The 15,974-nt window shown below is 33.7% G+C and overlaps 1 protein-coding gene across 2 annotated transcripts in view; it reads right to left on the minus strand.

The window, feature by feature from the left end:
* Window positions 1-15,974, minus strand: part of LOC126738015 (integrator complex subunit 6) — a 169,288-nt gene that overhangs the window by 119,117 nt on the left and 34,197 nt on the right. For both annotated transcript variants that reach the window (XM_050443175.1, XM_050443176.1), the window contains exons 6-7: window positions 4,122-4,317; window positions 3,861-4,066 (exon numbers count right to left, since the gene is read on the minus strand). In XM_050443175.1, the coding sequence (XP_050299132.1) occupies window positions 3,861-4,066; window positions 4,122-4,317 (402 nt within the window). The remainder of the gene's footprint in view (window positions 1-3,860; window positions 4,067-4,121; window positions 4,318-15,974) is intronic.

Here is a 15,974-nt window from a genome sequence, read left to right on the forward strand (position 1 = left end):
AACAAAACTTTGGTATGGCTATGGGTTCTCCTCTGTCATTTTAAGTAATATATTTATGGAAAATTTTGAATCTGAAATTAATAATACATTTGATAAAAAACCTAAAATAGGGTGGCGATATATTGATGATGTTTTTTCAATATATCGCCGTAACGAAATAGACCTTAAATTACAAATAAATTTCTTAAATTACAGTAACTCCAAAAAATCTACTATAAAATTTACTCTTGAAAAGGAGGCTGGTCAGCTCCCTTTTCTTGATATTTTAATTAAAAAAGATTTACAATTCATTCAATTCATACTAATAGATATCTTAATTTTAATTCTAATCATCCAATAATGGTAAAAAGAGAAGTAGTAATAAGTTTATATGATCGTGTAAACATTATTTGTAATATAAAATAATAATAAATATTTAACAATTGCTTTAGAGATTTTGATAATCTACGTATAAAAATGAATAAACCAATTTTTACGACAAATCTTATTTTACCATTTATTACAGTTTTTCTGATAAGATAAAAAGAATTGCTAAAAAATTTAATGTACAAATTATTTTTAAATCACAAAACACATTACGATATTTAACAAAAACTAAACATTTTAATGAAAATGAATTTAATAAAAATGTAATATATAAAATTTCTTGTACTTGTGGTAAATTTTGCATTCGTGAAACCTGTAGACCATTACCAAAAAGAAATAATGAACATAAATCTTACATAAAAAACAATGATTTTCAATTATCCAAAATTACACAACATGCATTCGACAATAACCATAGAATAGACTGGAATGCTTCCTCAACTTTAGCAAAAGAACCAATTTCAAAATTACGTAAACTAAAGGAAAGTGCATTTATAATGTTAAAAATAAAGATAAATGCTTATCTACTTGTTTGGTTGATTTTAATAACATTTTGCTAAAAAGAGAGGTAGAACAGGGCATTCTCAAAATTAATTAATAATTTAACCCATTAGCGCCCAGCGTCATCATTTGATGACGCCATAAATTGGTGGGGATGAAAGCGCCCGAGTAGGTTGGCGATTGCCGACGGCTGTCTAACGCATTAGAGCAATGCCTACGCAATATTCTGCAGGTGGTATTTACTAGTGTTTGTGTTTACTTGTCCGGCGAAAATCACGTTGTTTCTTAAAGATTTTGACTAGAAAGGCCTGCTATAGGCCCATAGGTCATATTTCCTTTAGTAGTAGGGGTAAGATACTTTCTTTAGTGTGTTTTACAACCCAAGAGATGTAGAAATATTGTAAAAATATTATGATATTTCTAGTTGAATTTTTTTAGCCGAAAACCTAACCTAAATCTCTCTGTCCTCAAATGAGGACACAGGGTTATTACATATTTTTTTAAATTATTTTTATACTGACAAAAAATGAATAGACATAGTTTTAAGAAGTTAGACGATGCGGTGGAATATCTCTATTCTAACCAAATAGATGCTGATATTGCGCTTTTACCTCCCGAGGTGGATGAATTGACGGACGTAGACGATATCGACGATGGTGACTTAGGGGCGGTTGATGTCCAGGACGTCCCAGGGGTTGTGGAGATACAGGTAGAAGAACAAAATGATTGAGAATCGGAAGATGATCTACCGCGGTCAAATTTCATAAAAAGGAAAAAGGTTGCATGCAGCACTAAATCCTGGGCACCAAAATGGACTAAGGAAGAACCCGTGTGTGAAAATATTGAAGAAGGGTGTGCCGAAGATTTCCACAAAATAAAAGAAGAATTACAGGAATTAACACCACTACAAATATTTGAAAAGTTTTTTGATGACGATCTTTACAATCTTCTTTAAACAGAGACCATAAGATACGCCCAACAGAAAAATAAACATGATTTTTTTGTAACTTCGGAGGACCTCAAAATTTTTATCGGGTTTTTGATTTTTTCTGGCTATCATGCCTTACCAAATGAAGGAGACTATTAGTCTGAAAGAGAAGATTTAGGTGTTCCTCTAGTGAAAAATGCGTTTTCCAGAAATGCCGACAAAGAAATAAAATGTTGTCTTCACTTTGCTGACAATTCACTTGCAAATGATAACAAAGACGATAAGTCATTCAAAATAGGGCCATTATTTGGGGCAATAAATACTAAATTTTAGCAATGGGGAGTTTTCCATACATTTCTATCGATTGATCAGATGATTGTAAAATATTTTGGATACCATGGCCTAAAGCAATTTATCAAAGAAAAGCCTATACGGTTTGGATACAAATTATGGGCGCTTTTGCTACAACTTTGCTTTGTACTGTGGCAAGGATAATAAATCAACAGCATAGCTCAAGATTCCTCTAGGGACAAGAGTCGTAACAAGTATGCTGGAAACTGCAAAAAATCCTGAAAGACACATTATTTTCTTTGAACTTTTTTACGAGTTACAACCTCTTGTGTAGCCTAAAAGAAAAAGGCTTCCAAACCACAGGAACCATAGGGGAAAATTGATCATCCAAGTGTCCTACCAAGTCATCCAAAGAACTCGAGAAGGAACCGAGAGGGGCCTATGACTGGCACTTTGACAGTAGCCAAAAAATTTTTGTACTCAAATGGAATGATAGCAAGTGCGTTTCGGTGGCAACCAACTTTGATACACTTTTACCAACCACTATTGTACAAAGGTGGAACAAAAAATAAGGTGGTCGTGTTCCAGTTGCACAACCTCTTTTGATTGCCAACTACAATAAGCATATGGGAGGGGTGGACCACCATGATTGGTTGCTTGAAAAACATCACATATTAGTACGGGGCAAAAATTGGTATTGGTGCCTTTTTACTCGAGTGATAGACATGTCGATCGTAAATAGCTCAATTCTCTATAACATGATCCATACCGAAAAAGAAAAAAAATCCATAAAAGACTTCAGGATGGATGTGGCTTATTTATACCTAAAGATTGGTCATGGAAGAAGAGTAGCCTTTGGTCGTCCCCCGATTTTATTTTTTGACCCAATGATCAAAAAAATGACCCAAAAATCAAAAAAAAAATTTTTTGAGCCAAAACAAACATGTTAACCAAAACTTAAATAGAAATTCAAAAAAAAAGTTGGGACTTAATGGGTTAAGATATTTGATATTCATATATTTTCTATCATTGAATTACATTAAAATCACACCCCTTTAATTTTAAAGAAGTAACCAAACAACAGTGTCAAACTATTAATAAACGGTGAAATTATATAAAAAAGTATTGCCGAATTAGGAAGGAGTTTTGAAGGAAATATAATATAGCAGGAAATTTGAAAGATAAGTATATTTTGTTTATATTTTTAATTTAATTGAACTTAAATTAAGTATATCGAACGATATCATTATAGATTTGAGTTCATATTTATTTTAAATACGTGAATAATATGTCTATTTTCTTCTTCTTTTCAACTTTTAAGCGTGTGAGATAGTAATTTTTAAATTGATTTTTGCTATAAATGACGTAATACCCAGTAAAATAAGTAACTCATTATGAATTCGTCACAACAATACAGATTTTATATAAACATGTATATAACAATTTAATTTTGGTAATAATATATGAGTATGAGTATGAGAATACTTGAGATTTAGAAGGATTCATTTTCATATTGTGTTGTTCCGCATATAACAAAATATTATTTAAATCTTTATTTCTGCGTATTGCATATTATTAGAGTTTAATAGTAAAATTCCAGTTGAGAGTTATCTGCATACTGAAAGGTTTGAGAGCATATGTGATTTGTTTACTTTTGCACTATGCATACATCATTTAGAGAAAATAAAACAGATATGCACAGCAAAGATTAGTTTATTTTCACGAAATTTTAAAGCAGAAACAAACGTATAAAAATAGTACAAATATCACTTACCTGCCAGCAAGTCTTAGGTTGTTTCCTTGACAAAATGTACTGGGTCAAAGGTGAAGGTTCCAACTCATACTTATCAAAAGGAAGGTTTTCAATAACTAATGGCTCTGAATTTTGACAAGTGAATTTAACATTAGGATGAGCTGACCTAGGAGGTAAAACACTAGCAGTAACTTCGGGCCAGAATGACTCTGGTATTGGCCAAAATCCTGGAAAATATATACATTACCGACAAAGACTCGATGTAATTTTAATTTCGCTTACCAACGCAGTAAGATTTACTAGTTTTTGGCACATAAATCATCTTTCGGCAGTTGTGCCATAAAGTGTTTTGAGGCATATTAGGCATATTTTTGTCACCCTCCATATCGAAATCTTCTTTTCCATCTTCCTTGTCATATAACAAAGGCGGAGGATCGGGACCGATTTTTTCGAAGTTTATGACCACCCCGTTTTGAACCTATATATTAATTCTTATTTATGGTTAACGTCCTTTTTTAAAATAAAATTATCGTAAAAAGCAAAAAAAGATATACCTGCTTAGTTGTTAAGCGACATTTTGATCTTTATTAGATTTTCATTTAGGTAATCATTTCGTTTAGGCTAAAAATATGGTGTAGGTATAGCAAAATGTGGTTCGTGGCTCAATATACAGTGTGTAGAAAATGGTAATTAAGTAGTTAATTTATTCCATTAAGTTAATTGCACAATGCAAAATAAAATATTCCTCAAAAAAATAGGTCCTTTGTTTATAAAACACAAAAATCCAATAATAAAGAAATAAAAATGTAGGGGAAAGGCGGGCAAAATGGGGTAGTTTATCTCCAAATAAAGATAACTTTAGTATTAATTGACACAGAAACTTTAATTAACGAAAAAATAATTTCTACATATCATGCCTAAGTTATAAGAGCTTAAAATAAAATAAAAATAAACAAGTTTTTTGTTACAGTAATTTTAGCAAAACAATGCTAATTGCCCTGTTTTGCCCGCACGATCGGGCAAAATGGGATTGGACCTTACTTGCATAACTCACAAACTAAAACGGCTTCGTCATCAAATCCTGCGCATGAGTTATGGGCCCAGTGGTGACACATTGAGCATGCTATCCATCCTTCCCTTGACGAAGAGTAAAAATCTCCACAGTAGAGGCACTCCGCATCACTAACTTCACTGTCACTTGAGTCATTATTTTTCAGAATAGTGGAGGCTTTAGTAATTTTTTTTCTTTTTTGGTGATGGTGCAAGGTTTTTCTTCACAAGAGTTTTCCCTTTAGAATTTTTATTCTTTTTTTGCTCAGCTTCCTCTAGCTCGTTTTTGTAAGGCGAAGACGATAAAATATCTGTCTTTCCTCTTTTACGAGAAACTCTTTTCTCAGTTTGTTTTATTTTAGGGATTGGAATTATACCCTCAGGACTAACAATCTTAAAGTTTACCTCTGAATCTTTTGACGTACCTGGTTTGGAAATATCAATTGGTTCCGGAGTTTTTTCTTTAACTAAATTAATTTCCGATAGTTGTGTTTCATTCATAGTTTCACTATTATTGTTTTTAGGTGGTGAGTTTTCATTTTGTTCAATATTTGTCGTTTCTGAAAGCAAAAAGTCTGCATCAGTGAAAACATCCTTATTAACTGGCCAAACTCCAGTTTTTAAAAATCCATTCATGGCAGTAAGCGGTGTAGCTGCTCTGAGGTAAGCTACACAAAATAATCTAGTTATCTTCTTCGTACTTCTTCAGCGTAATAGGTACTTATTGGTTTCATTAAAGCTACATCTAAGGCTTGTAGCCAATGGGTGCAATGGGGAGGGTAGCAGATCAAAATAACTCCATGCTCCCTGGCGTAATTAATAACTTCCAGGTTTTTTGTGTGGGCTGAATGTCCGTCCAAAAGAAGCAGAATTGGTCGGTCTTTTGAGGGCTTGGCAAATTCAACAAATTTTTTGAACCAAATAAAGAATAAATTTTTATCTATCCACCCACTATCATTTAGCTCTACCCAACCGCCAGGAACAATTCCATCCATGAAAGCTTGTTGCATTTTTTTTTCTACCAAATATAAACGTGGGAGGCATGTATGCTCCTGAAGCCGAAAAGCATATTTCAACAGTGACGGTCTCACCCCTCTCCCCTGACGTCAAGGCTCCGACTTGTCTTTTCCCTTTAGTGGCAATAATTTTAGACATTCCCTTTGGATTAACTGACACTCCGGTTTCGTCCATATTATAGATTTTATCGGCTGTCAGTGGATATTTATCTACAGTTTCGATAAGTAAGTTAAAAAAATTACCTACAGCCACTTTATCCTACACCTACACCTAACCTACACCCCATTGCTCGAGCTCCAGATGTTGCTTCTGGTGTTCTGATTGAAAGTTCTGAATGTCGACGCAAAAAACTCTGCATCCAATCTTTCCAGCCATGGCAAGGTCTTTATTAAACGGATGATCAAGTTCATTGAGCTCAGCTAATTAAAATGCTAAACGCCTGCATTCAGTCATCGTTAATCCAAACAATCTTTTTTCCATGTGCATTAAATAATTTGCAAGTTCTTGTTCCTGTTCAGGAGTGAATATTGCCTTAAATCGTCCCAAAGATTTAGTAACAACATACCCGGGATTTTCCCTAGCTTTTTCAACGTGGCGCTCTAATGTAGATTGAGGCACAATAAAACTGGTAGATGCTCTGTAGTACCCCATTTTGCCATTTAATACTGCTATTACAGCATTCTGCATACTGTCCGTGGACCATTCGTGTCGGTCATATCATATCATTCGATCTAAAAATAATAATTATTATTATTGTTTTATATTGGGCAATTTTGCCCAAATGCACATTTTGAGGTTAGGTATATTTTTTTCCCTGTTGGATTAAAAAATTACTAAACATTTTTACACAGAAATATGCCTAAATGTGTATATTTTTCCATAAAGAATAACAATTAAATATAAATTACAATTATGGTTCACTTACCTTTTATTAAATTATTGACGAAAATATACCTGCACCTCTAAAACAAACACCGCTCGACTGACCGATATTCACGCAGCTTCTGAAATGACAGCGCTTTTTGCCATCGATCGGACATGGTCTTAAACTAAGCTGTACGAACTTTCGGATAGATGGAGCTGGCTGTACTAAAAATAATCACGGCACCCCGTTTTGCCCGCCTACCCCATCTTGCCCGCCTTTCCCCTATATATTATCGGACAAAAGTAGAGAAATTTTTTTAAATTTCTTATATTGTAAAAACCTCCACTATTATATTATATTACTCTTATATTATAATTTGTTGATTTTATACTGTGAGCTCATGTTAATGTCAGATCACTTCTTAATAACTTTGATATTCTTAAGAATCATGTGGCAGGCCAGGACTACGGTGTTTCTAAATTGAAGATCAGGCTACTTTTATTAGAAACTACAACTTTGTAAGGCAAGATCGACACACGGGTTGGATCGACACACGGTATATATCCACAACACATTAAATTACTCAATTATATACCGCGAGTGTGTTGATGCAATCGAGCATTTATGTGTTAAAGTAAAGATTGAAAATGAAACAATTATAGTTGGAGTTATTTATACTCCTCACTATATTCTTCCCGTTCGGCAATGGCTAGACGACGAGTTTCCAAATAAACGGATAAGGCGAAGGGAGCCTATAGAATGGCCTGCTAGATCTCCTGATATAACTCCGTTAGACTTTTTTCTATGGGGTCATTTGAAATCTATTGTGTTTACTCCCCAACCTGAAAGTTTGGATGAACTTCGTCAACGCATCATCGACAGCTGCCATGATATCCCACAACATGTTTTTGAAAATGTCCGTCAGGAATTTGAACATCGCCTATATCATTGTTTGGCCAAAAACGGAAAACATTTTGAACACTTATTGAAATAAAAACTGATATTTTCATGTTTTGTTTTCTATCTGAACAAATTAAGATAAACAAAGATTTTTCTAACTTTCTCGAAAACGAATCGACCTATTTAAAAAAAATCAAACGTCAAAATAAAAGACTTCGAAAGACCTTTTAAACAAGCTATTACTCGATACCCCTTGCCATTTAAAATTTTTAAGGGGATGACCCTGGGGGGCAATGGGTGAAAGGGGGTGAAGTAATTTTAGGTTAGAAAGTTGTCCCCCTTGACAAACCTTTTGGCGTATTTCGACGTTTTTTTTTAAACAGTGATTTTCGATAAATCCGTGGTGGGAAGTTTTCAAATGAACACCCTGTATATTATAATGAATATATATACCGGGTGGTACGTCGCCAAGCGGAACAGGAAAACCCATGTACATTTTAAGGGGGTCAACTATTGGCTTCTCTGTACATTTTACAGAAAAAATTTAAGATAACTTTTTGAAAAGGCCAATCTAGCAAACCCTTGTGCAAAGTTTCAAAAATTGTAATAAGCGAATCTTGAATTATTCAATTAAATGTAATTGCAAAATTAGGAAATTTTCGGTTCAGGTAAAACCAAACACCAGACGTCTTTACAGCAAAAATAAGAAAAATATTAAGCGTTTCGACTGGTGCGCCGCCTGTCGCAGAAATTGATGAAGGGGCGAATTCGGCTATGCAAGTATTTATCTGGTGCGGAGTTATTTACATCTGTGCCCGAGCTTACGAGTTTGGCCCGATCAAGAAAACCAGAAAAAATCTGGGACTGCGACGAGACAGGCCTAACAACTGTCGATGTGCCACCAAAAATAATCGGACCCAAGTAAACAGTTGGGTCAAATGACCAGTGCAGAATGAGAACAAAACGTTACACTTATAGCCTCAATAAATGCAATTGGCAATCACATCCCGCCAATGATGATATTTCCAAGAGTAAATTTTAAGGCCCATATGCTGAAGGTTTATCCAGTTGGAGCCATAGGAGGTGCAAATCCGTCCGGTTGGTCAAACGAAACATTGTTTTTGCAGTATTTAAATCACTTCAAGAATCATGTAATACCACCAGTTCCAGTTATACTAGTCTTAAACAATCACGATAGTCATGTGAATGTCCTAGCTATTAATTTTTGCAAAGAAAATGGCATTATTCCGATTACTTTCCACCCCCATACTAGTCACAACCGGAATGCAACCGCTCGACAGAACAATTTTTGGGCCCATGAAAACTTATTATAATGCCGCATGTAGCGAGTGGATGATCCTGGACAAACCATTACGATTTATGTGTAGCTGAGCTTGCAGGCAAGGCATTTCCAAAAGCATTTACTACATCCAACATTCAGAAGGGGTTTGAAGTAAGTGGTCTTTATCCAGTCAATGAAAATAATTTTGAAGAGAGCGAGTTTTTGTCATCATATGTGACCGATCGTCCATTAGATCAGTCTACTGACGGTCGTAAACAAGTCAACGTTAAACCGAATGGGGAACAAGCTGAAGTCACGGCTCAGAAAATTGATTGGTCTAATCCCTCTACATCAAATTTTCTTCAAGGAGGAACGTCAGGAAATGTTATTACACCTGAAATGTTACGGCCCTATCCGAAAGCACCGGCTCGCAAAATGAAATCAGGTAGAGCTAGAGAAAAGTCACATATCCTTACTGACACTCCAGAGAAAGATGAAATAGAGGGCTTTAAAAAGAGAAAGACTTTAGCAAATGCATCATCTAGAAAAGTTCAAGCAGTTACTAAGAGAATAGTTGAAGAACGTGTTTTAAAAAATGTACCAAAAAGCATTGCTAAATATGATGATAGATCAACTTCAAGTAGTGATGAAGAAACATTTGAGGACTTAGTAGCTAGAGAGGAAAAATTAATAAATGACAAAAATACGAGCCCTAACAACTATATGTTGGGACAAACTAAAATACACATGTAATTTAATTTTTAATATACTTCTATTTTTTAAACTTTTTTTTAATGTAATATTGTTTAAACAGTTAATTAATAACAAAATCGATTCCTTAGGAACGCAAAAGCACAAAATATCTATTCTAACACACCAAATTATTTAAAAAATGCTAATATTCGGTGGTAACTAAATAATGGGACAGTATCAAGTCACGAGTTAAAAATGATACCAGATAAGACAAGTTGGCTGCAAAAACAATTAATAAACAATGTTGCCAGGGGCGACAGACACATTTGTTTATTTTGAAATTGCTTCGCTGTCAGTTTGGGTAACTCAAACACTTCTTTATTAATTAAAATGGTGCGTGGTATCTCGACAAATTCAAAAATTCGCGAGTTGGTGGGTAAAAATGATTCCTGAAACAAAAGAATACGTGAAGTGGCGGATGAACTAAATATTCGTAAAAGTACTGTGTTTAATATAATAAAGCATTATGGGGAAACTGGAGGAATTTTACATAAGAAAAGGAATAGCCCAGGTCGCCCAAAATTAGTTTCTGATAGGGATAAAAGAATGCTTGTTAAATTATGCAAAAAAGGTCGAAGAAATACGGTACGGCAGGTAACGGCAGAATGGAATCATGAAACTGGGTATAATTTGTTAAGAGAATGTTGTCGCAAGTGGATTCATAAATTCGGATTGAAGTTTTACAAGGTTATTGCAGATCTTACATTAAACAACAAACTTTTTTAATACATTTTTTCTTATAGGCAAAGGAAAAACCGCTTTTAACAGCAAAACAAAAAAAAAGCCAGGCTGATATGGGCAAAATCTAAATTGTCCTGGTCAGTAGAAGATTGGTCCCGCGTAATTTTTAGCAATGAATCAAAATTCGAGGTATGTGTTGGTGATTACCGAAAACGTAGTGATTCGCACAAAAGATGAGGCTTTCCATAAGGAGTGTTTAAAACGCACCGTAAAGTTTCCTAAAGGAATAATGATTTGGGGTTGCATGACACTTGGAGGATTAGGGTGTTTTGAGTTTATAGAGGGCACCGTAAATGCTGCAAAATATCAACAAATTCTACAAAATACCCTACTTCCAAGTATCGCGAAATTAACAGTTAATGAAAATTACATATTTCAGCAGGATGGGGCTGCATGTCATACGGCCAAAACTACAAAAAAGTGGTTTGGGGACCACCACCTAAACTGCCTTTCTTGGCCTTCTAACAGCCCAGACCTTAATGTCATTGAAACAGTATGGCATAAAATAAAACAGACATTAAGGAACAACCCTCAACCCTCAAAAAACAATGCTAGAACTTAAGGCCAAAATAGAGTAGATTTGGAATGAATTTACCCCCGAACAGTGTAAGGCCTTAGTCCAATCAATGCCCAAAAGAATTCAAGCAGTTATACAATCTAAGGGCCACGTTACTCCATTTTAAAAATTGAAATTCGCGTTTGTCCCATTATTTAGTTGCCACCCAATATTAGCATTTTTTAAATAATTTGGTGTGTTAGAATAGATATTTTATGTTTTTGCGTTCCTAATGAATCAATTTTGTTATTAATTAACTGTTTAAACAATATTACATTAAAAAAAGCAAGTTTAGAAAATAGAAGTATATTAAAAATTAAATTACATGTGTATTTTAGTTTGTCCCAATATATAGTCGTTAGGGCTCGTATATACGACTTATCTGAAGATTTTGATATTCAACAAGGAGACTTCGTTTAAGTGAAAGTTAAGTTCAGTTGAGACTCATAACAAACTCAAATATTTACGCAGAATTTTAAGCACCAATAAATTTATAAATGACTCAACCGAGACGATTTTTTGCGTAGTGATATTATACGTAAGCTTCCGCAGCCGCACAAAATAAACGGAACTACACGTCATGATGCTCACCTCCAGTTTGATGTTGAATTTAGTGGATTTAATGTTAAATAAGTATTTGTTTGCAAATATATTCATTCGATTAAAAACGTTTTGTGTGTCTTTAAGATATTTAATAACAATCTTTAAAAATTCGTTTCCATTCCTTTTTTTATAACTGACCCAAGGTACAACATATACTGGTCCAAGGTACAACACTTTCCTCTACCTATAATTCGCATGTTCAGTCAATTTAGTCACATTGGCAACGCTGCTTGAAACTGATGGGGACCGAAGCGGTAGCGAGAAGTCGTACAGCGGACTGTGTGTGTGTGTGTGCGAACTTTGAACAGAACAGACTGTTATATATTATCGTCTTGATTTGTATTTTTTTTATGGCGATGTAAAATAAATAATTTGTTTACTTTTGAGTCTGTTAATTTTTGGCAGTTCTGGCACAATATTAGCACACCCATTTTTTATACAGTCCATATATTTTTACAGCGCATGTCATCAGGATCAACAGCATTAGCAAGTGGAATTCCAATAGCACTCTTACATGAAAGAAGAAAGTGTTTTATTGTATTATTCAAAACAATAATTTATTATATAAATTAAAAAAATATCAATACACGAACTATACAATATAAGCATTCTAAGAGATATTTCATCACCTACGAAATTAATTTTCAACTTGTGCAAAATTGTATTAACTTCCTCAGTTTGTTAGCTTAAAGAAGAAAGATTGAATTATAAAGATCTATTTTGTTATTACAGTTGTTATTTACAGTTTGAAAAATGTGGACTAAATAAGTCAAGATCTGAAAGGTGATGGCATTAATTCTTCGGTCGGTACGTGTTTAGTATCCTTTATTTAGTTAGTCCTTTAGTTATCTTTTTTTTAGTTCCCTCTTATCCCAATTACAGTTCTTCAGCTAATTTTGTAGCTCTAGATGTACATAGTTCGATCAATATGACTGGAAAATGTAATTTTAGAGTCAATCATGAACCTAAAATAGGACCCCTAGATCAGAAATCTCAGATTTTCTATTGAGAGGTGTGTTGTCAATTTTGTAAGTAAATAGGCTCTCATTGAAATGAAATCTTGCTTATATTCAAAGGAATTTATTCTCCATATACCACAAAAAAAAAAAGAATTCAAATCCTTCTGAAGACAAATGCCATCCATTACAGTCCTAAGCTCCATAAAAAACTGTACATCACCTGCACCTCTACGGTATCCCAATTTCATAATCAAATCTAATAAAAATAAACAAAATCTGTCCTGTGCTAGATAACAGTGAGGGCCATTGGATACTTCAGACAAGGCTTCATAGCTTAAATTCTAACCTAGAACCACCAATTTTCACGTGTTGTGATCTTCCAGTACCAAACCCATACAACCATGAAAGAAAAAGATGCATAATACGCAAACCATTCAACTTTCAATAATTTCAGTAATTAAGTATCACGGTTACTTAATTACTAGGTCAACCTGAAAGCACTTTTCCAGGCAGTCAAAAATAAAAAGCTGTTTCAAGCTGATTAAATTTCGAAAAGTTTATGAAAACTTTTGGTTTATAAGGTTATTAAACAATTCGGATATTTTTAATTAATTATAAAACTGCACGGTAATTTACAGTAGCCTGATTTTTAGACTTGAAAATTGATTTTAGAAAACTTTTTTTCCGATATTTAGAAAAATATGGAATTATGGAAAAAACAAGGTGCACTTCATTGAAAAAGCAGATATCTCGTCGCATTCGTCGCACACTGTTTCGCGTTTGGCTTATTTTTTGGCTACTTATAAAATTATAAACTTCTTTAAATCTCACAACAAACATAGCCCATCTGAGTAGCATTTACGTAAATTCATTAAATAAGGCGAGAAATACATATTTTGTGAGCAGAACAGAAGAAATGTTTAACATATATAAAAACGATATGAAAATATACTAACTTAACTAAATTATTCCACAGGATATTAAACGTTTATTTTCTTTTCACAAATTCTGTTGAATCTTCTTTGTACCTTAAAACTAAATGATAACTACTTCTTAATACCTTAAAACTCGTAATGCTGTTTTTTGTCACGATGTAATACTAGTTTCTTTATTCAATTAACATTATATTTGGAATGTACGTTATCGCCTTTTTAACATTATCGTATAAGTTGAAGCAGTAGTCCATTCTTGCAGTGGAGTTAATAGATCAATGGGTAACTAAAAATTTCGGACATACGAGAATAACATGTCCATCATCCATCTTTTATAGTATCCCTGATGATGGACATGTTATATGACCGAAACATGTAGGATTAATATTTGAAATAAATTTAATGGAGGATGACCGAAGTATCTTTAATTACCCATTGATCTAGTACAACTCGACATTTGGTTCAACCAAGAATGTGTAATGAATAATCTAAAACCTAATTTTGTCAATCTGAACACCAACAACCCTTCAACTTCAGCCGCTAAAGCTATAAATTTAGCTACAAAAGTATGGTTAAACGAGGAAATTAAGAAACATTACTTTAAACTTAACATTATTGTTCTCAAACTGAAATGTTTGTATTTTAGATTAAGCTCGTTGTTGCATGCTGCTGAATGGGACACCTTAATTTCACAATTTTTAAACTTCATTTATGATCAAAAATATATTCAATTCCAACGCTTAAAAAACAAAAATCCTATTATCCAGATCATAAATCCATCCATAAAATCCAGAAAAGAGAAATCGACTTCAGTTAACCAAAACCAGACCCCAGCCTATTTTGACCATCACTCGACTAAAACGGAATGCTTTAATTCAACTTTTTCTGAGGGTGGTGATAAATCCATTACAAACTTAAGTTTTGATGATTCTATCTTTATATCTGAATTTCTAGAAAACATCTCAACACTTGAACTCCAGATTTCAATTTTCACCCTAGAACTTTTAATTAAAACGGTAAAACCCTTAGTAAAAACGGTGTTGCTTACACTGTTTTTACAGATAAAGAAATACAACTGTTAAACTCTGGAGTTAAATACAATTTTCACATAAGTCCAAAAAAACAAGATTTGGAGCTGTTGGCGGTCGACTGTGATGAATCTCTTCTGGATCCATTCAAAATAACTCTGTGTTTTTTCAATAGCATCTATTTCTTCTTAAAAAAATCTCTATTTTTATATTCTTTTCCATGTCGACCGCTATTCTCTGTTCTGAATAATTTACCCTTAAAAGAAACTCTAAGGTCCCAGACGGCTTCTTGTTAAAACAATTTACCATCTAGATTTGATCCAAACCTTAAAACTTTAAAGGACTTAAAAAGTAAAATAAAGAGCTATGATCTGACTTTGACCAAAGCAGTCAAAGGCAATTGTCTAGTAATTTTGGATAGGACTCAATACGTCGAAAAGGTAGATTCATTCTTGTCTTCTGACAATTTTTCGCACATTACTTTTAACCCTTTAGAAACATTTTTCATCAAGTTTAAAAATACACTGAAACAAGTATCAAATACTTTAGAATTTTTCGGGACAAATAAGTTTAAGCTCACGCCTTTTAACCCATCCACCCCTCTATTATACGGTCTTTCCAAAATCCATTAGTAAGACATTCCTATTCGTCCTGTGGTGTCCTACTGTTCTTCTCCTTGTGATAAACGCAGCTCTTCGCTGAATCAAATTTTACTTTCACTTACTAACTTCAAGAGTTCTTTTTCAATAAAAAATTCTTCACAATTAGCGGATGAATTAAAAGATCTGACTTTACCACCAGCAACCTTTCTAGTCTCGTTTGACGTCTCTAATCTATTCCCAAGTATCCCCCAGGTGATTGTGTACCGTTGGTGAGAGATCTTCTTAAGAACTGTGCCAGTATTTCCCAAATTCATATTGATAATGTCTTTTAGTTGAGTTAGTTCTACAACAAAATTTTTTCCAGTTCAATGGATCTTTTTACCAACAAAACACAGGCGTCGCTATGGGCTCAAGCTTATCTCCTCTGATAGCAACGGTCTTTATGTATAATTTGGAACATAAAATTAAGAACAGCCATCTTTTTCACCACATCTTATTTATCAAAAGATACGTGGATGATGTTTTTGCCATTTTTCAAGGGGATAAAGATGAGTTAAACACTTTTGTAACTTTTCTAAATGCCTTACACCCTTCAATAACGATAACTTTTGAAATAAAGGAAAATGAATCATTACCTTTTCTGGATCTTAATTTAAAACGCTTCAACAATAAAATTAAATTTTCGATATATCTCTATAATATATTTCGATAATATATTTCGATATATTCGTAAACTCACAAGTACTGACAGCACCATCCCTTATAGTTCCAACCATCCCCATAAACTTGCTTCGTTTCATTCGTATTTTTCAAGACTTTTCTCAGTCCTCCTAGAAAGGACAGACTT

Source organism: Anthonomus grandis, chromosome 6 (genome assembly GCF_022605725.1).
Source record: "Anthonomus grandis grandis chromosome 6, icAntGran1.3, whole genome shotgun sequence".
In the NCBI taxonomy this organism is placed as follows: domain Eukaryota; kingdom Metazoa; phylum Arthropoda; class Insecta; order Coleoptera; family Curculionidae; genus Anthonomus; species Anthonomus grandis.